This window comes from Balaenoptera physalus (genome assembly GCF_965194825.1).
Source record: "Balaenoptera physalus genome assembly, chromosome: 13".
Classification (NCBI taxonomy): Eukaryota; Metazoa; Chordata; class Mammalia; order Artiodactyla; family Balaenopteridae; genus Balaenoptera; species Balaenoptera physalus.
The window spans coordinates 9,892,820-9,912,198 of record NC_138892.1 but is presented as its reverse complement, the minus strand read 5'-3'; the positions used below and the strand labels follow the sequence as shown (position 1 = coordinate 9,912,198).

Genomic DNA, 19,379 nt, shown 5'->3' with positions numbered 1-19,379 from the left:
CAGGAATGTGCCATGGTGCAGGGGAAGCGCAGGTTTGATTGGGGTCACGGGACGGACCATAGAAAAGACGGTGTGAGGGTTGTGCCATGAGGGCCTCTTAAGATTTGGACGTGTGCAGACAGGCCCCAGAGGGCACGAACAGAGGCCCTGAGCCCTGACGGTAGGTGGTAGGTTCCAGGGATGCGTTTACTAATGCCGCTCAGGGATGTCACCTTTGTTGAAAAATGGTGCTAAATGCAGTGCAAGTGTGAATGAAATAGGAGGTGATGAAGCGAGCAGTTGCTGAGGGGCGAGCCATAGGACTAGCTGTTTCCTCGTGCAGAGAGCGAGCTGAGGGCTTGAGTAACTGGCCCAAAGCCTTGGGCCTGGCTTTGCATTCCACCCAGCACCGTCTCCTGTAGCGGCTTATCCCCCAACTCCTGCCTACTGACCTGTTCCTGCCTTTATTTTCTCAGCTGTGATGGGGCGCATCCCTGGGCCAGGTGCCATGGTCAGGAGGAGAGGCGTGTGTTGAGTCCAGCTGGGCAACCACCCCTGGCCCTTGGAGCTGCTCGTTGGAGGCACTGAATCTGGGGAGATATTTGCAGGGAAGGGCCAGGACCTGCTCCCTGGAACTGGCAAGATTCTGGCTCTTCAGGGGACCCACCTCGTGCCATCCCAACACAGGTACAAGGGACAAGGGTTTAATTCCCATGGAGGGGGACTGCGGCACTGACTGCGGACAAGCTCAGTAGTAAAGTGGGTAATTTCTACCCTCTGCTCCAGTGGCACTGAGAGACGCAGGACAAGCCTCCTGCTTCACAGTGGGACATCAGTGATGGCTAACAAAGCCACTCACTTTCTCCCGCCAGCCCTTGAGCCCAGAGTCACAGGCACAGGGCCTGCCTCAGGTCCCATCTCCCATCACAGCTGAGTTTTAGCCAAGAAGCCTGAGTTTCTAAAGCTTAGGAGGAAGCCTTTGGGGCATTGTTTTGGCTAAGAATTCATTCTCTTTTTCCCAAGAGCAGGGTCCCGTGCAATGGCCAGATAAAAACCACACACTCCACTAATCCTGGGCATAATTTATTTTTTGCATAGGCATAAATTAGAATCTGGAGATACAAAATTAAGAACCAATAGTGCAGCATTTGTGACAGGAGAGCGCAAAACAAAACCTGGTTGTCTGGAGGCAGGGCCAGTGCCAGAGGACCGATCACAGGATGGCCGGGGCCTCGCCTTTGTTCCAGCTCTGTTCTCCATTCAGGGCGCCCACCTGCACAGCAGCCTTTCCTGCCACCTCCCCACGGGCCGGAACGAACCACAGAGTTGGAACCAGTGCCCCAAGCCCTTCTTGGCAGCCAGGTTACAAGGACCTGAACTCACCCGAGGCCCCACAGAACGGGGCTAGGAATCAAGCCCTTAGCTTTTCAGTTAAAAAACAGACCTTGAAAAATACATACATAATAGAGCAGGGCCTGCTGGGTCCAAAAGCTCCCACCTCGGCCCCCCCGCTCCTAACCCAGCCCCCCACCCCTGACTGTCCCCCATAGAAAATGAGTCAGAATAGAAACAGAATTGAGCAAGAGCTGAGAGAGCCCCCGGGAGTGGCTTAGGGTTAGGGGGCCTCTTACATCAGCGGCCTGATAGGGGTGGGGTAGGGCCAACAGTGCAGACAGACCTCCTCCCACCGTGGCACCCTGAGTGTCACTGTCATTGTATCGCTGGGCCACCACAAGAGCCCAGGGAGTCCCCTGAACACTTCTAGTTGACCCCAGATGTTTATGGCCTCGAAGGACAGGTCTGGGCACCCTGGGGGAATGCAGCAAGCTTGTGCTGGGGCACAGGTAGGCCCTAGCAGGAGTGGGGAGCAGAGTGGGCCCCAGTCCCAGCATCAGGGGAGAGAAAGCAACTACTGTCCCCAGCAGAGGGGACTCCTACAGGGCCACAGAAGCAGTAACCCTCAGGCTCCCAGGAGCCAGACCCTCCAGGGTACAAGAAGCCCCATGGCCCACCCTGACCCAGGACAAATACAGTGTATAGAAGCCCTTCAGGAATGCTGTGGGCCTAGGCTGACGGCACTAGCTTTCTGGAGGAGCCCAGCTGCCTTCTCCCAGGAGCTTCCTGCCTGGGGACCAGTCCCAGCCTGCACCCTCCTCCCAGAGGACCTCACTTCTCTTGCCTAGGGAGGGGGCACAGCTCAGCTGCCCCAGGCCCTAGCCTGTTTCACCCACGGCTTTGGCACCTGCTTCATTTATGCAGCGCCCTGGGTGCCAGCCCCCGCACATGGGCAAGGGGCAGGCAGGTCTCGTCCACCTTTGCCGGAACATGAGCACTCATCCCATCTCTCCCTGCCTTGATTTCCCACAACATGCTACATATATACACCCTCGCAGGAGGGAGAAAAAGACGCCCGGTGCCCGGCACGCAGAGAACAACAAAGAAGGAAAAGAGACGCCGGAGCCTGCTGACCGCTCGAGCCACCCGCCGCTCAGGAAGAGCCTGCGTGTTCCTTCTCATCTCCACTGGGCCAGGGGCTCTTCTTTCTTGCTCCTGGAAGTCAGTGCGCTTCAAGCGTGCGGGGGAAGAGGGGGGTTGCTGCGCAGCTACCCCCAGAGCAGGGGGCACGTGCTGAGAGGAGCTGGCCTCCCCGCTGGCGGCGGCGGCAGCACAGAGAAGGCCTAGGGGGCAGGTTCCCCATGCACCCTGAAGCGGTAGATGCAGGTGTACTCAGGGTGGCCCCAGTTAGTCAAGATCCGCAGCTCCACCACCTGGTACGTGGCCATTTTAGGGCCCTGGGGAGAGAAGGCAGGGGTGAGAGTCCTCAGACCGGAGGGGAGACGGCCACACCTAGGGCCAGACGCCCCCCTCCCCGGGGCCTCTGTAGAGAACCGGACTTCAAAGCTCCTGTCTTCAGACCCTGGAACACAGAGTGGCCAGCTGGTGGGCCAAGGAGCCCCACAGGCTTCAGAGGTCCCACAGGGGCCGCCAACGCATGTAAGGCTGCGCCAGGCCCAGCCCACGGCCACATAAAAATAGCCTTGTAACCGAGCCCCAGCATGATTCATCTCAAACTGGGAAAAACTCACAGGAGCTCTTTTTGACCATGAACAGAACTACCTTTATGGAGAGTTTGATGTATGTCGCTGTTGAAAAAGAATTCCTTCACTGTGAATTAAGCAAAATTTCTTTCTCAAGTTCCCATCAGTCCTCTGTGTTGTATGCTCATTTTCAGCTGAGGGCTGAAATTCTCTGGCCTGGTAGCCACGCCTGCCTCTCTTCCCCTCCTCTGTCCCTTCTCCACCTCACCCACTTCCTCACACTAGGGCTCCCCTGGTGTGGCTCTCAGGCCACCTACCAGAGACTCACCTGGGCTGGAGACTGGGGATCTATTTCTACCAAGGGCCTAGGAGACCGATGCCCACTCAAGTTGAGGCAGGAGGCCCCCAGCAGTGGCCCAGCCATGCTGCGCTGTGTGAGGCCCAGCTGGGCCACATTCACTCAGGTACCTGCCCTCTGCAGGCAGCTTCCCCAGCACTCCCCATCCGGGAGGGCCCCTCCCCTGCGCTGATGTGCACTTGGCGCCTCTCCCACGCCACGTGGACAGTGGTCTCTGTTCCGTACCTAGAGCTGTGGGTGGGCTGGGCTGTGACTTCTCACTTGGAACCCCCAGTGCCTGGCACAGGACAAGTACTCAGAAAACATCTGCTGAATGGATGGGTAAGTACATATATATGCCTCCTCTGCCAGCAGAACAGAATCCCATACCTGAAAATAAAACGTCTGAATGGGGTCCCCATCCTGGTCGTAGGTGAACTGGCCAAGGAGCGTCCCCTCCTGCTGCAGGTCTTCATTGAAACCCTGAAAAGAGAGCAAAGGATGGAGGGAAGATCCTGCTCTTACACACGGGCCCCCAGGGAGGAAGGCCTTCCCTCCCGTTTCCCCACTGGTCCCCTCCCACCCGGTGGGGCAGGCACCAGCCTCCTCAGGGACTGCAGGGGGCCTGAGCTCTGGACACAGGGCCGCTGTGTGATCTGTGACAAGTCACTTAACTCCTTAGGCCTCCGTTTCTTCCTCCGCAGCCCGAGGTAACTGAGACCAAAGTGTTGTTTCCTACCTTGGCGCCGTCTCTTCCATATCTATTCCCTTCCCCTCAACCAAAGAACGATCCCAACTCAATCCTCAATAGAGACCCACAGGGCCCTCTTACAGCCCCTCTAGCCCCCAGGTGGGATACTCACAAAGATGGCAAAGTCCTTGGGGGCACTGGAGATGGTGCTGTTGGGTGACAAGGATTTGGGCACATGCTCTAAGGTGACAGCAGTGGGGCGGATGCGGGCAGAAAGGCGAACCACAGCAAAGCCCTGGGGCCCCTGGAAGGCCCAGCAGTTGCCTGGGTGCACGTCTGGCTGGAGGGGAAGAACGTTGGGTCAGCGCATTGGCAGGTGACGAAGACAGCCCGCCCTGAGCGCAGCTCTCAGTGACCCAGGAGGGGACAGTCACCCAGCTACGCAGGCGACTCGGTGTGCTCAGGGCCCCCACCTGGAGAATGACGCGGGGAGACTGGGATTGGTACCACAGGGGGATGCCGAAGAGGCTGAGGAGGGCCGTCTTGGTCTCGTAGGTCTCGGAACATCGGGTACTGATAACGCTGGCCCCTGAGACAGGAAAGAAAGGCAGGGTGGGCGCTTGGGGCCGGACTCCAGCAGGGGAGGGAGACCCACACAACCAGCTTAGCTCGCCAGCCAAGGGAACCCCAGCAGGGACTGTTATTGCCCGTCCCCTCTCTGAGGACCAGTCTTCACACCTAACCCAGACCCCAGAGCAGCTGTAAGCATCGCCCGCCTCTTCCCGGCCAAGGACGGTGCTCAGCACATCCCGGCTTCTCCCACGCAGTCACTCGCCTTTGTTGTGAGTTCTGGGTTGGGTGAGTTCTGCTGACCTCAAGCCCTGCTTGCCTAACACCACAGCTACCCTAGCAGATGCCAGGGGGCCCGCCAGGGTAGGGAACGGGGCCCAGCAAAGGGAGGAGAGGTGTACGCACCGCCCGACTCCAGAGCATAGTCCACCATCCCGATGCGGTCCTCGCTGTAGCGCTTCAGAGCCTGCTTTACGATACGGTGCACCTGCTAAAACACAGGCGCCCCGAGCAGCTGTGATGGGAAGCAGACTCGTCCACCTCCGTGGCCCCACTGTTAGGGGCCAGGAACCCCTGGACTCAGCCCTCCCGTGCCTGCACCATGCTGCTGTACAGACACGTGCCGCTTGCTCAGGCATACACCTCCCCCCTTCCACACCGGCCCCAAAGCAAACATCGGAGCCTCCTGGGTGTCACTTAGGTCATAGAACAGGCCAGGGCGCTGGCAGTGTGGGACTGTGCAGCTCTGTGGCTCCCAGGGAGGAAAGCAGTGCGTGTGTGTTGGGTGGATTAGCCATCGCGGGGGGTGGGGGTGTCCAGGGGCATCCAGTCCTTACCTCCTCTGTCACCCCAATCACGCCCTCCTCCTGCAGCGTCAGCCCCAGGCTGGCCACGGCCTCCCTCGCTGACTTGCCCTGCATCTTGGCCACGTGTGCAAGGATCTTGCTCTCCAGCTCCTGCAGCTGAGCTTGCATCTCCTCTCGCTGGAGGAGCCCAGTGCGGGTTCCCCCACCTCGAAGAAGGAACTGACTGACCCAGGCAGGGAACTGAGACTCCACCTAGGGACCAAAAAAAGGTCTCACTCTGGGAGGCTCACAGCGGAAGCTGCCACAGCAGAGCCCTGGCCAGGGTGGGGTGGCACCTGGCTTGGGTAGAGGGGACAGGGAGCGAGGACAGGCCTGCGAGGGGAGGGCCAGCACGTGCCTGCTCAGGCCACGAGGAGGAAAGAGTTATGAACAACCCTTCATGTTATCAATGAGAAAACAGGAAGAACTTCTGTCAAAACCAGCATCTGTGCCGAGTCCAGAGCAGGGGGCAAGAGGCTCTTTGCCTTGCAGACTGCTAGGACCGTCTCAGAGGAGGGGTATTCAGCAAGGGACGTGGACAGTTCCAACTCACGTCGTCCCGCACAGCCTGGAGCTGCTGGGGCAGCAGGCCCACTTGGTCCTCCACCGAGCTCTGCTTCAGGGTCAGGGCTGCCAGTTCCTGCCGCAGGCCTTCCAGCTGGACCCCCAGCCGCCCCAGCTCCTTCATGGAACTCTCCCGAAAGGACTCCTGGGTCATCCTACTCCCAGAGAGAGAAGAGTAAGCCTTGGATCTCTGGTGAGGGGTAAGGCTATGCTGAGGAGAACAAGAGGATCCCCTAGCTGGCACCTGATATAAGTGTGTGCCCACCGCTCACTGGTGAGTGCAAGGCTCACTCTTGGAGCTTCTGGCTGTAGAACATAAGCTCCGGTGCCTATGACTTGGCTTGCATATCCCAAGGAGCTAATATTACAGTATCCCGTTTCCCTTCTAAGCCCAGATCCATAATTCACTCTGCCTCAGCTCTCACATCCTCCACAAGTACAGATATCTGGGGCATGGGAAGGCAGCCGGCATGAGGTTGTACACAAAAGATGGTAAGCCTATAAATGAACCCATGAATCCCAATTCTCTTGCAAGGCCTGCAACCCCTGCCGGACCTCCACTGCACCTCAAGGACAGGCTCTGAGCAGGTGATCCTGAGCTAGGTTTCAGCCATCTCCCTCTCTGCTTGGGACACAATCAGAATTCTGCTCCGGGGCTCTGCTCCCCAGTCCTAGCTGGGGGTGGGAATGGGGAGGCTGGGGCTGAGCAGGCCTAGGACAGATGGCAGTGCGCGTTACCTTTGCCACTCAGACTTCAGCTCCTGGAGTCGAGCCTCGGACTCCTATAAGCAGAAAGAAGGGACCAATACAAGAAATGTCAGGCTCACAGCAGTCAGTCTCCCAGAGCAGGATCTGTTCCCTTTGGGGTCTTTGCTTAACCACATCCCCACCCCAGGGCCTCCTGACTGATCTAGCAAATGTCAAACTGGCCTCCTGGTTGAGGTCCTTATGGGAGTCTCACCCCATAGCTATCGTGCTTAGGCGTTCACCCGTTCACTCGTTCATTCAGCATGTATACCCAGCACAACAGGCCACTTGAAAGTAGCCCTTCCTGTCCTCAGGCCTGATCCCAGGGCGTCTCTGCAGAGTGTTCCAGCCCAGGTGGATTCAGTTCAAGCAGAAGTCAGGAGACTACACACCCTTCTCCCCATTCTGCATCTAAGCAGACCCTTAGGAGCCAAGGTGTCTCTCTGAGCCCAAGAACAGATGATGAATTCGATCAGCGCCCCACCGTAGGCTCCAAGTGCCCCCAAGCCCATCAACCTGCGAGGCCTGGACAATCTTCTTGAAGAGGTCTTCTGAGTCCTGCTGATGCTCTGCTCTCAGGGTGACCAGTTCTTCCTATCAGGCATAGGAGAGAGGCTAAGGATTTTACTGAGTCGTGCTCAGAGGCCGCTTACAACCAGTAAGTGGTGTAACGGGAATTCGAGCCAGGCCTGTTTGACTGCAAACTTCAGCTCCTGGCCTTTCTGCTACAGTGCTTCTTGGAAACACGCAAGACTCCTCTTGGTCTTTACTGCACACCTGCGTGGTGTGCCACACCTACATGGGCACCGTGCCAGGCGCACTACAATCTCATGTTCTCACAACCAGGGGCGGGGCAGACAGGAGAGTCTCCGTTTTAAAGAGGAGGACACTAAGTCTTAGAGAAGGTAATTGCCAAGTGGTAGAGCCGTCTGACCCTGAATGACTCACTGCTGTCTCCCTCATGTCAGGGTGCAGGGCCTCGCCCCCTCCACCCCACACACCCCGGGTGTCACCCACACGGGCCCCTCAGCTCCCCTCCCCGACCTGGATCTGAGCAGTGGTGTCCCTGCGGAAGTCCTCCTTCAGGGCAGCCTCGCGGCGGCTCACCAACCCCTCCAGGAGCGCCAGGGTGTCCTCGTGGCTCAGGCTGCCACTGCCCCCCTGCCCTCCAGCCCCCTGCCGCAGCTCCAAGCGTTCCAGCCGCATGGCCTCCTTCTGCCAGCTGGAGGAAAATTCGGCAGCAAGAGCTTCCAGGCGCCGCTCCAGAGAGTGTACCCGGGACAGAATGCGCTGCTCAGCCTGGCAGGATGGGGAGGGAAAAGCCACAGAGGTTAGGGACTTATGACAACAGTGCTTCCTAAAGAGGAACGGAAGAGAATCCCAGAAACACCCAAATGAAATTATAAAACACAGTCTGTCGACTGTCAATTAAAAGGCACGAGCCTACTGAGTACAGAGGTTAGGCTTCTGACTTTCAAAAATTCCATTTTTAAACTAGGCAGTATTTGCATGACTCAAAAAGCAAGCAAACAAACAGCAAAAACTCATGCTCCTAACCTCTGCCCCATCCACCCAGAGCCCTCACCACCAACCCTTCCCAAACCAGGCAACTATTTTTATTAGTGTCTTTATGCAGATGAAAGTAAATACAAAGATATGTCATTCTTTACTTCCCCCGTTTTACAGAAAAGGTGGTCCTGAAATTGATACTAGTGATTAAAAAAAAAAGTTAAAGATGCCAGAAGACATCATTATTTTGTGAAATAATAAAATCAGGGTCAGGAAAGTAATATCTACCAAAATAAATGGTTAAAAATGTGATAGCAAATTAAATTCAGCAGGATGCAAGCAAAGTTCAAATAACTATAATTAGAGGACAAAGAGTTTTACATTTTCATCGTAGACCCCAGGACCTGCACACACACACTCCAGTTGTTTGTGCGCTCATCACCCCCCACTGGACTGCAGGCCTCTTGAGGGCAGGGCCTGGGCCGGATCCATCTTTAGCCTCTGGCAGGTTGCAAAAATGGCCACTGTCCTGCCCTCCTCCCAGCATCTGCGCCCTCTGCAATGTGGCTTCACAGGTGCTTCCATGGAGAGGTGGGGTCTATCTCCCCCTCCTTGAATCTGGCCTGGCTCTGAGATTTGCTTCAGCCAACAGAATGTGGCAGAAGTGACAGTATGCTAGTTCTGAATCTAGTCCTCAAGGTCTGGCATGATTCCACTCTCCTGGAACCCTGCCCAGCCGCTATGAGAACAAGCCGAGGCTACCTGCTGGACAGCAAAGGTACAACCTGCCCAGCCCAGGCCTAGACCAGCCCGCCCCTGCTGACCCACCTGCAGACACGCGAGGGGGCCCAGCCAAGATCAGCTGTCCTTGCTCAGACCAGAAAAGCCACCCAGAGGACCTGCAGGCTCATGAGCTAATCCAATGCTGTACTTTTTTTTTTTTTGCTACACCGCACAGCTTGCGGGACCTTAGTTCCCCGACCAGGGGTTGACCCTGGCCATGGCAGTGAGAGTGCCGAGTCCTAACCACTGGACCACCAGGGAATTCCCCAGTGCTGGTACTTTTAAGGCACTGATTTTGGGGGTGGTTTATCTATGGTAATAGGTAACAGAACAGGATATTACCTGACTCACAGAAGGTACTCAGTAAAGATTCGTGAAATTATACTGAAAAGGAACAAAGTAGGCAAGACAATTTGTCTTATTCCTTTTCCTTCTGTGTTCCGTGGTTCTTAGGATGGCAACTAACTTTTGGGCAGTTTTGAGTCATATTTAAGCACAGGCAAAACACCCCCCAACACCTGCACCACAAACAGTAGAGAAAGGTATCCTGGCAGCACCTCTTCAGCTGTGTGTGTGAGGAAGAAGGGCAGGGACTTCAATGGCAAATGCAGGCCAAGGTGGGTGCCTGCGACCCTCAGATGCTCACCTGGAAATGTGGGGACGAGTCTCTGGAACCCCACACCGCACGCTGCCCGCCGCTGCCCTTCGAGGCCCACCAGGAAGCCACGGCGGGGCGCAACGTCTGCAGCCCGAAGGGGTAGCAATACCACGCGCCTGCACACAGAGGAGAGGGCAGTTACCTGGGCCGGGGCCACGGCGCCGACGGCAGCCTCGTGAGCAGCGCTCACCCGCAGCCCGTCTCACTCGCGGGAGCCTTGCCCCGGCCAAAGGCGGTGCGAGGGGTGGCGGTTCCCGCCACTCTCTGAGGCAGCAGCCTCCCCCCCACAATCCCAGCGTGTACGCATCCTCACGTCCCCTCAGGAATCCTCATCTTTCCATAGGTGGCAAAGCTTGGAGGAAACGGCTATCATAAGCTGGGGATGATCCAATGGTAGAAGCCAGAGGCCCTGACGGTGGTCCTCAGTCCAGACTGTACATCAGAATCACCCACGGAGCTTTTGAAGCAGTCAGTGTCTGGCCCCGCCCTCCAGAGTGAGTTCGTGGGCCTGGGGGATCCCTCCATAAGGAGTTTTAAAAGCTCCCCAGGTGGGAATTCCCTGGCGGTCCAGTGGTTAGGACTCCGAGCTCTCAATGCCGCGGGTGTGGGTTCAGTCCCTGGTTGGGGAAGTAAAATCCCACAAACCGTGCAGCATGGCATGCATGCATGAATGAATGAATGAATGAATGAATAAATAAATAAATAAAAGCTCCCCGGGTGACTCTAATGGGCTGCCATGGTTGAGAATCACTGAAAGAGAATCCACCTGCTAAGAGAGGCTGCCTGCTGCCCCAGAACAGAGCACAAGGCTGCCGCCACACAGAGACATGTGCATCTTGCTTTAGGGGCTACCTGTTTGTGATGTGTTTACTCCTGAGCTATGCACGTGCATGTGCGTGCGTGTACATGTATGCGTGGGGCTAACAGCGCCTGAAAAAGCCATATTGGCTGTGGGGTCTCCACCCTGGTAAGATGCCACACTTGCCACTCAATTGTTGGCCTCGAGCAGGTGCAACGGGAAGCACCACCAGACTTTAAGTCAGACCCTCCGGACAGGCCTTCACCTACTGCCCTCCTGGAGCTGGTCACTCCACCCCTCAACCTTTCAGACTTTCTGTATGCATCTCATGACGCCATGAGAACCTCAGCTCCACCAACCCCACATGGGGATGGTGAAACAAACTGAGATAACACGAGGGAATGTGCTTCCTGAACAAAATACTGTAAGATTATAAAAAGTCATTATTATTTTAAGGGCAATGCCCAGTTTCCACTGGATAGGAACAAGCTGTTCTTGTAACAGGAAACAAGGGAATCAACACTTGGAAAGATGTTCTACCTTGGTAGAAATTAAAGAAATACAACTTGAGTAGATGCTAAACCTATAAAACCACCTCTAAAAATATAATAATGACAAAGCATGGTCTTTAATTATAAATTGGTAAAACTGAGCCTGGGGGCCACAGGGGCAACTCATAGGAAGTTGTGAAACTCATGTGAAATTGTCAAGTCAAAAGTTGAACACAAAATATATAAACAATGATTACAACTATGTAAAAAATGTGAAAGTTCAACGATGGAGATGGGAACAACGTGGAGCATCTTACAGATGACACGTATTTCAGTATCTTGGTGCAAAAAGGTGCTCTTACTTCTCTTTACTACTTCATTGTTTTGATCCTAAAGACAGCTGAAGACTGAACTTGATGTAACGATAATTCACTCACCCAGACAACCTCCTGATTTGGAATGGAGGGAAAATGACTGCTAATAACAGTGTCAGAGTGCCTGCATTTTACGCCAGTACTCCTGTACTGAGGCATGTTCCAGCCCCTGGGGCTGCAAGGATGCTCTAGACATGCTAGGCAGTCCAGCGTAGCAACCCAAACCAAGGACAAGATCAGTGGATTGGAGCATTTCCCCTTTCAGCCACGGGTCACCTGAGGACCCAGGAGAGCCAGACAGGGTGCTGCGCAGGCCCCATCCGCCCCCTCGTCCTGCCTCCTTCCCTGTTTTGTAGTTGATCACCGTCCCTCTAGTTTTCTCGTTTCTGCTCAGCACCAGCCTTGGCCCACACTCTGCCCGCCCCTCTGGCTCACCAGCCCCATCTCCACAAGCTCTCGTTCCACCCCTCCCTGTGACAGTGGGTGAGCTCACCATACGTCAGGCCGGTTAGAAGCAGCAGCAGCAAGAGGAACCACAGGAACATCTTCAGTGATGAGAAGCGCCTGGACCACAGGAGGGGAGAGAGGGCAGGCGGAGGTGTCAGGAGGGCTCCAGGGCCTCTATATGCCCCCAGGGAGTCCCTAGAGATTTTTCCTGAGTGCTGAGCTAGAGTTAGAGAGGACAGCCTCAAGCCTCTCATCTTGCCAGGGCCAGACTGGATGCTTTACCTGCAAAGCTTGGAGTGACGGGGACCATTCTGACTCTGAATTGTATTGATGTTATTAAAAATAAATACTGGGGTGGGGGGCTTCCCTGGTGGCGCAGTGGTTAAGAATCCGCCTGCCAATGCAGGGCACACAGGTTCGAGCTCTGGTCCGGGAAGATCCCACATGCCGCGGAGCAACTAAGCCCATGCACCACAACTACTGAGCCTGCGCTCTAGAGCCCGTGCTCCGCAACAAAAGAAGCCACGGCAATGAGAAACCCGCACACCGCAATGAAGAGTAGCCCCCGCTCGCCTCAACTAGAGAAAACCCATGCGCAGCAACGGAGACCCAACACAGCCAAAAATAATAAATAAAAATAAATTTATAAAATAAATAAATAAATAAGTAAACACTGGGGTCTGTGAATAACCTACAACTTTCACAGACAGATGTCCTCTAGGCAAGCAAATACAGAAAAAAAAAAAGTAACTCCTTAGTCAGACAGTATTTTCTTTTGGAAAACACTGGGGGTCCAGATCACAAGGTGGCCAAGAGGGATGCTGAATGTTCTGGGAAACACCACTTGCTGGCTAGAGCCTAAGGCGTGGCCAGCAGGAGTAAGGCTGGGCTTGTCTGAGACTCAGAAGTGGCTAGGCTGGTGTTTGGAAGGAAATGCCCAAGAAGAAACAAGAACCTGCATTCCAGAACACTCCCTGCACGTGACTCTAAGTCCTGTCCACTGTCAGGCAGAAAAAGGGGCTCTGGGTGTCCACTCCACACTCACTAATAAAAGCTGCAAGTAAACTGGGAAACAAAAACCTTCAGAGAAACCATCACGTTACAGGTTTAGATGCTTTACTGGCCCCTTCTGCCTGGGGCCTTCTGATTTCTTGTCAGTCTTGCTCACCTGGTTAAAACGAAGACGTCGAGGAGGGAGGCAGCTGTCGTCAGGCGGTACCAGGTGGTGCCAATCCACCAGTAGAGGAGTCCGAAGAGCCGGCCTGGAAGAGGGCCCGTCGAGCCTAAGTGCCACCCTGAACCACTGGCCTGTGTGTCTCCACCAGCGGTCCTCCCCGCCCCGACCCCAACCCTGATTGCCAGTGCACCTCCGTCCTGTCCCACGCTACCCAGGTCCTGTGATCCCACCCGCCTGCGTTGCCAACCGCCTCCGTCCAGCTTTCAAGCAAGGATGCTCCCGTGGCTCCCGGCGCCCAGTAACTATTCCGGAACGAGCTATCCCCGGCGGCCCTACAGTCTCTTTCTAACGGGCTGGATACCCAACCGCAGAGAGATGGGTGAAAGTGACTGCCAGAGAGAATGGAAACAATCATGTACAGAGCAGCGGCACCCACCTGGAGAAGTGACCACCATCCAGAAAAGAGAGCCCGCCCGAGAGACGGCGTTCCGCAGCCGCGCCCCTGAACCCTGCTGGTCTGTCTCCGAGTAGCCTGCAGGGGAGGAGAGGAGACGCCCAGTTGTCCTCACTCTTTTTCTCTCGTGTGGAGGTGCCGTGCACTGCAGGGCCTGCGGGACCTTAGTTCCTCGACAGGGATCAAACCCGTGCCCCTCGAGTCCTAACCACTGGACCGCCGCTGTCCTCACTCTTAAGAGCCTTGGGACATGGAGACTGTCAGTTGTCTGCTCCTCTAGACTGTGAGCTGAGACCGTGTGTCATTCTCCTTCACATCCCCAAGTGACAGAGGCTGGCAGCGAGCAGGCCAGTAAACGCTGACGAAACGAAGTGCTAGATTTCTGACATTTTATTTCCCTTGGACTCCTGTCTGCTTCCTTCTCCTCACCGGCAATCCCTCAAATCCCTCAGAACTAGACTAAGGGATCAAGCACCTCCTGCGTGTGAATCTCCATGTTAAACACTTGCTGGAAATGAGTCAAATAAGGGAACTGGCCACAGGCTGTTCAGGGCCTCGTGGGGCCGGGCGATCGCATCCCAGCGTTAACGAGGGCCACCCAGGCCTGGGTTCAGGGTACCGTGGTGGCACAGCAGCCACACTCAGCTGGACACCATGCTCTCTCGAGCTGTCAGGGCGCCTCCCCCTACTTCCCGTCACCTCCCCAGCAGCCCGGGAACCCGGTGGAGCACCTCCCCGAGGCTGGGGAGGGAGGACGTCGCCTACCTACGTAGTCATCCTCGGAAGAGTAGCCCGAGGACGACCCGAGGAAGTCCTCGGAGAGCTTGTTCTCCGGGAGCCCGTTGACTTTGCTGCTCTCAGTGCCACCTGTGCCTCTCCTCCTCCTCACCCGCAGGTCCTCACCTGAGGAGGGAAGAACGCAGGGTTCTCCTGGGGCAGAGATGCTCCGAGGAGGGCGTTCCAGGGGGACTCGCGGGGACACCCTGAGGAGCAGCTCTGATGGGCAGATCGAATCTACTCTCGGCCCCTCCCGAGCTCCCCTGGGTCAAGGGAGGGTGGACTAGGACTGGCCCCTCCGCCTCCTAGGCCTGGAGCAGCTACGTGGCTACTCCATCGTCTAAAAGGGCCTGGAAGTTCAGACACTCGGCTGCTCTCCCAAGGGTTTCCGAAGGTGGGGAGCCCCTCTTCTGGCCCAGCAGCGGTTAGGAAACCCCCGGGGGGGATTTTGGACGATAAATCTCCAGAGGCAGCAGAGGCCCAGGAGAAAGGCTGTGGACACTCACTCCAGAAGGGGTCACCATGCGGCTGGTCGTCGAGGATGGAGTTCCTGGTGAGAGAGGCGGCGATGGAGGCGGCCCGGGGGCTGCCAAAGTAGGACTCCCTGACCACAGACTCGCTGTAGTAGGAGGTGTGCCTGTCAGAGGAGGGGTCCAGCTGTGGCGCTGGGGAGAGGTGCTTCACGTTGCTGGATTTCCTCTTCAGGGTCCTGTGGGAGGTCAGCAGGAGGAGAGAGGCGGGAGCTGGCAGGTGAGCCCAGCCAGGAAAGCGAAAGCGGCGCCCTAAGCAGCGCTCTGCCCTCCTAAGGTGGGGGGGGGGGGGGGCCGTGCGCGCGCGCGCGCGCACACACACACACACACACACACACACACACACACACACACACACACACACACGCACGCACGGCCTTGTTGCTAGGCAACTAACAACTCCCAACTGCTGACTGTCTACCGCGCGAAGCAGGTACTTTCTGTGCTCCCATTATCTCTAAATCTCACAAGCGGTTAGGTGAGATCATCAGTAAGTGATGGAGTCAGGATTCAAATCCAGGTCTCTAACTTCAAAGCCAAAGTGTTTTTTCATGCTTCCTCATGGATTAGTAATTTCTACAACCCACTGAAAACCCAGACAAACCCAACCTGGCCTTCTAGAGCTAGTCAAAGCCTCAGGGGCTGTCATCTGGGCCTCACATCTGCAAGGGGGCAGGATGAGGCAGGCGCCTGCCTTAGCTCACGTCCTGGTGCCCCTCGGACTTGTTCGTCTCCTCAGCTGCTTCGCTGGCCCTGAGGAGGCCCTACAGACAGTGGCACATGTGGGTGTGGGTGTGGGTCTGGGGAGGATGGCCAGACTGGCAGAGCCATCCACAGCACAAGGGGTTCCTGTGAGCCCAGCTCTCGGTTTTGGGGTTTCCGGCCTGGCTTATTCTTGAAGCTGCCTCTCCCCACTTCCTGTTCTCTGAACATGAGGGCGGCAGCCCGGCTTACGGTATGGAGAGATGAAACAGCACTGGGCCCTGGCACCCCCAGAGGTGCGAATGTCCCCTTTGACCAGACATGGGTATCTGACCTCTGCCCACAAAAGTCACAAGACGAAGAGGCTGCGTAGTGAACAGCCCAAGACATCTGCTCTGCAGGTCAGTGCAATCCCACGGAGCGGGATGGGGCTGGGAGTGGCGATCCCCTACCTGAGAGGGCTGTCTTTAAACAGGGCGCTCTGACTCCCCATCACCGAGCTCCCCCCGCTGCTGCTGCTGCCGTCATCGTCACCCTGGGAGTAGCGTGTTAGGCGCTGGCTTCTTCGAGACATGATGAGGTGGGCGGGGGACCCTTCCCCGGAAGAGTCTTGGGAGAGAAAGGACGCCATGTGAAGCGTGGGGCTGTTCTCAGCCCCTCTCCAGGGGAGGAGAAACAAGTCACTGCCTCCCAGCCAATCCCCCCCTGCCCCCCCGCCGGGATTCAACTGAAACAGCCTGAGATGTGGCTGACATGGGGCATTTATTAATTATCCCGGCCCCGCCCACCCTGCTGCCCTCTGCCTTGGGCAGCCTCTTTCATGGCACCTTCCACAGGATTTCCTAATTCTCAGTTTACTGGATGCTGAGGTCCGTGAGAGCTAGAATTGGGCCTTCTGCAACCTTTGACATGAGACAGAGCCTGTGGCACCTGATAGGTAGGCCACAGGTGCTAAATGAATGCCTTTCATCACTGCTGCCCTGCACCCGCTCTCCAGCCCAGCCATCTTACCGTGCTGCCCTGTCCCTAGAGCTGGGCCTATTCTTGTTCTAGCTTGTTTCCCTTAGATGGGACGTGCTTTCCTTTCTTCATAGCTGTATTCACTGATTCAGAGCCGCAATCAAACTGTGACTCCAGAAAACTTTTCCACGGTAACCCCTGCCTACATCCTGATGGTGCCCGGATGCCGTATCCCATTAGTGATTATTGGGCTGCAACATCAGTGCATCTTGATACGATAAAATACTTTGTTAAATGCCTCCTAGGTACCCGGCTCCTTACACACCCATTATAATCCAGGAAGGCATCGTTACCCCCATTGTACAGGGGGGAACCTGGGACACTGAAATGATGAGTAACCTGCCCACAGCCACCCAGCCTGTAAGTGACAGTGGCAGAGTTTGAGCTCAGCTCTGACAGGCTGCAAGGCCTGGGTCCTTCCACTCTACCAGGAAGTTTTCAAGTTGTTTCAGGAATATGTTGTTGTGTCCCCAACTAGCGTCTTTTACAGTCTCCAGTATGTTCAGAACAGGCTGCAGACAGAGCTGTTACATTTGTTAACAAACTAGCAAAACAGGCAGGTGGAGCGGCAGTGTGGGATTACCCTCAGTCCCTACCAGCCAGACCAGTCACTACGTGCGGCGGAAAACCAAGGCTCTGGAATTGATAGGGAGGACTCAGAGGAGGCCAAGGAGAAAAGACGTGGCAAAAGGCGGCATTCTACAACACAAGGAGGATTCATAAACCTTTCAGTTCTAGAAACCCAGATTCAAAACCTCAGATGGCCAGTGTGAGCACTCTGAACGTGGTGCCTTTGCCGGCCTGTATTACAAAGTCACTGTTATGCTTCGGTGCTAGTACTTGTGGCTTATCACTTCCAATATTCCTGGTTGATACTTAAATTACTAGTTCTCTGGGCTGTGTGGTGGACGTAGGCTCTAACACATCCCAGCTCAGACTACAGAAAACAGGAGGTCTGGTTAGTACAGTTGAAGAATTCGACAAAGTCCTCTTCTGAAAAACAAGCAGCCTCATGTCTTGGGTCTTATTGGTGTCTTCACAGGTAGGGTGTCCCCCTGGCATCTTTCCCTGGTTTTAGCCGACGGTGGTAAAAGGACCGATTGGTAGTAGCCACAGCAGGAAGTTGGCCTGGATCCTTTTCTATATTCCATGCCTTATAAGGTAATTCCACCCCCACTACTGCCCTCCCCACCTGAAAGCTACAGATGTTCACACAGGCTCCTCCTCTTAACCCTGCCCTGCAGGAGCTGATGAAGCTTTCGCCCCGGGGCAGGAACAAAGCAATGTGTTTATACAGAACTCAAGCTACTGCTGGCAAGAATATAAATAAATATTTAGACGGAGGTGTGTGTGTGTGTGTGTTTGGTGGGGGGGAGGGGGGGTTTGCTGAAAATCATCAGCAGTCAGCACCCTCCCAGGGGTGCCTTTTAGTCTTTCTCATAGGGTTCTGCTATCACAAAACAGTTTATCATTGAATCTGGGTTTCACAAGATGAAAAAAGTCAAGGCCCCGTCCTCCAAAACAAAACAAGAGGTGAGCCTCTCAGAGCTCCAATCTTTTGCATATCAGAATAAACACCGCCCCCCGCCTCCCCCCCCCCCCCCCGCCCCTCCGGTTAAGACACCCTCAAATAAAACATCCCTTCCCATTTCTGAGCTGAACCACATCCTTTCTCAGCTCCACCCTTCCCCACCCCCATCACAAACTTATATGGCAGTATCCATCCAGTCGTCAGACTTAACCTAGATCTTGGGCATCCTCCGCGGTACGTTTTCATACTACATTCTCTCGTGGGACCTGCAAAACGCTCCAGGTGCTAACTCTTTGCTCCCTTCATTCCCTACTGGCTAAACCTGCGGGAGTTTTTGTTTTTGTTTTTACCAACCATGCGCCTTCCCTGCCTCTCTGCTCTAAGTCACACTCCCGCCTCCTATTTGGTTTCTTTTCTTTTCTTTTTTTCTTTAGAACTGAACAAAATGGGCCTCCCTCCTATTCCCAGAGTTATGACAGGCGGCGGCAGAAGCAGAGAACTACCTGTCCCTGGAAACTGCCTGACTGGCACGAAAACGCGGGCACTGGCCTGGGCCGCTTTGGGACAGCCGGGTCTCCGCTCTCCGCCTACCGGGGAGGTTCGGCCCGGGGAAGTCCCGCCCGGAGACATCCGCCCTCCGGACTGACCAGTGGAGCGGCCAGTCCCGGGGGCGGGGGCCGGGCGGCGGAGATGAGTCACGGCGGCCTTGGCACAGCGCTGGCCCTTCTCGACCGGTCCAGGGGCGTGCGCCGGGCGGGGCTGAAGCCTGGCCCAGCTTGGCCCGGAGTGGAAGGGCCAGGCCTGGGCAGCTCGGCTCTGGCCGGTGCAGCCCGACGATGACCCCGGGGTCAGGCCGGCCGCGGGACCCGCGGGGAGGGGAGCGAGGCCGGCCCACCACCCTCGCCCCGTGCGTCCGCCCGCCAGAGGCCCAAGGCCGGCTGTTACCTGCTGCCGCCGCTGCTCCGTGCGGGGCCGGGGACGTTCGAGGCCAGCTGCGCCGCCCGGGCGCACCCCCTTACCGCGTCGGAATCCGGGGAGGTGCGGTCGGCGCGGGGACCCGGGACGCGCGGGGAACTGCCGACGGCGGACTGGCAGACAATGCGGCCCGCGCAGAACCGCGCTGCGCAAGTGGGGCCGGACGGCGCGCGCGTGGCCGAGTGTGTATGTGTGCGCCTGTCAGTCAACGCTGACAGACCGCAGCCCATTGGTCAGACCCCGCCCGCGTCACCGCCCACTGCCACTGCCCATTGGGCGGTTTGAACACAAAGGCCCCGGCTCGCCCCGCCCGCCGCGTGGGCCAAGCGGGCGGGGCAAGTCCAGACAAGAATCCGCGCGTGGGAGGCGCGGGTGAGTGTG

At 56.3% G+C, this 19,379-nt stretch overlaps 2 protein-coding genes across 4 annotated transcripts in view; one reads left to right on the top strand and one right to left on the bottom strand.

Annotated features, from left to right (window-relative positions):
* GTPBP1 (GTP binding protein 1) overlaps nucleotides 1-2,774 on the top strand; it is a 28,701-nt gene extending 25,927 nt beyond the window's left edge. For both annotated transcript variants that reach the window (XM_082420034.1, XM_082420035.1), the window contains exon 13: nucleotides 456-2,774. The gene's annotated coding sequence lies outside the window, so the exon portion shown is untranslated. The remainder of the gene's footprint in view (nucleotides 1-455) is intronic.
* Nucleotides 1,047-19,159, bottom strand: SUN2 (Sad1 and UNC84 domain containing 2). 2 transcript variants are annotated; one of them, XM_082420025.1, is made up of 18 exons: nucleotides 18,969-19,159; nucleotides 15,925-16,081; nucleotides 14,747-14,949; nucleotides 14,229-14,366; nucleotides 13,446-13,541; nucleotides 13,001-13,094; nucleotides 11,879-11,949; nucleotides 9,710-9,837; nucleotides 7,816-8,070; nucleotides 7,288-7,365; nucleotides 6,763-6,806; nucleotides 6,014-6,179; nucleotides 5,452-5,673; nucleotides 5,021-5,105; nucleotides 4,519-4,634; nucleotides 4,218-4,385; nucleotides 3,745-3,837; nucleotides 1,047-2,771 (listed from the first exon to the last, which is right to left on the bottom strand). In XM_082420025.1, exons 2-18 carry the CDS (start codon nucleotides 16,044-16,046, stop codon nucleotides 2,658-2,660), a joined length of 2,193 nt encoding a protein of 730 aa, XP_082276151.1. In that variant the 5' UTR covers nucleotides 16,047-16,081; nucleotides 18,969-19,159; the 3' UTR covers nucleotides 1,047-2,657. The 2 variants fall into 2 exon arrangements, with proteins under 2 accessions (XP_082276151.1, XP_082276150.1); XM_082420024.1 differs by lacking the exon at nucleotides 18,969-19,159 and adding an exon at nucleotides 18,527-18,662.
* Between the last annotated feature and the right edge of the window lie 220 nt (nucleotides 19,160-19,379).

Coding starts and splice junctions, on each gene's coding strand:
- SUN2 (XM_082420024.1), bottom strand. CDS start 18,653: ATGTCTCCGGGCGGGACTTCCCCGGGCCGAACCTCCCCGGTAGGCGGA. Junction 6,180..6,762: donor CTGAAGTCTGAGTGGCAAAG/GTAACGCGCACT, acceptor CTCTGGGAGTAG/GATGACCCAGGAGTCCTTTC. Junction 2,772..3,744: donor TTCAGACGTTTTATTTTCAG/GTATGGGATTCT, acceptor TTCTCTCCCCAG/GGCCCTAAAATGGCCACGTA.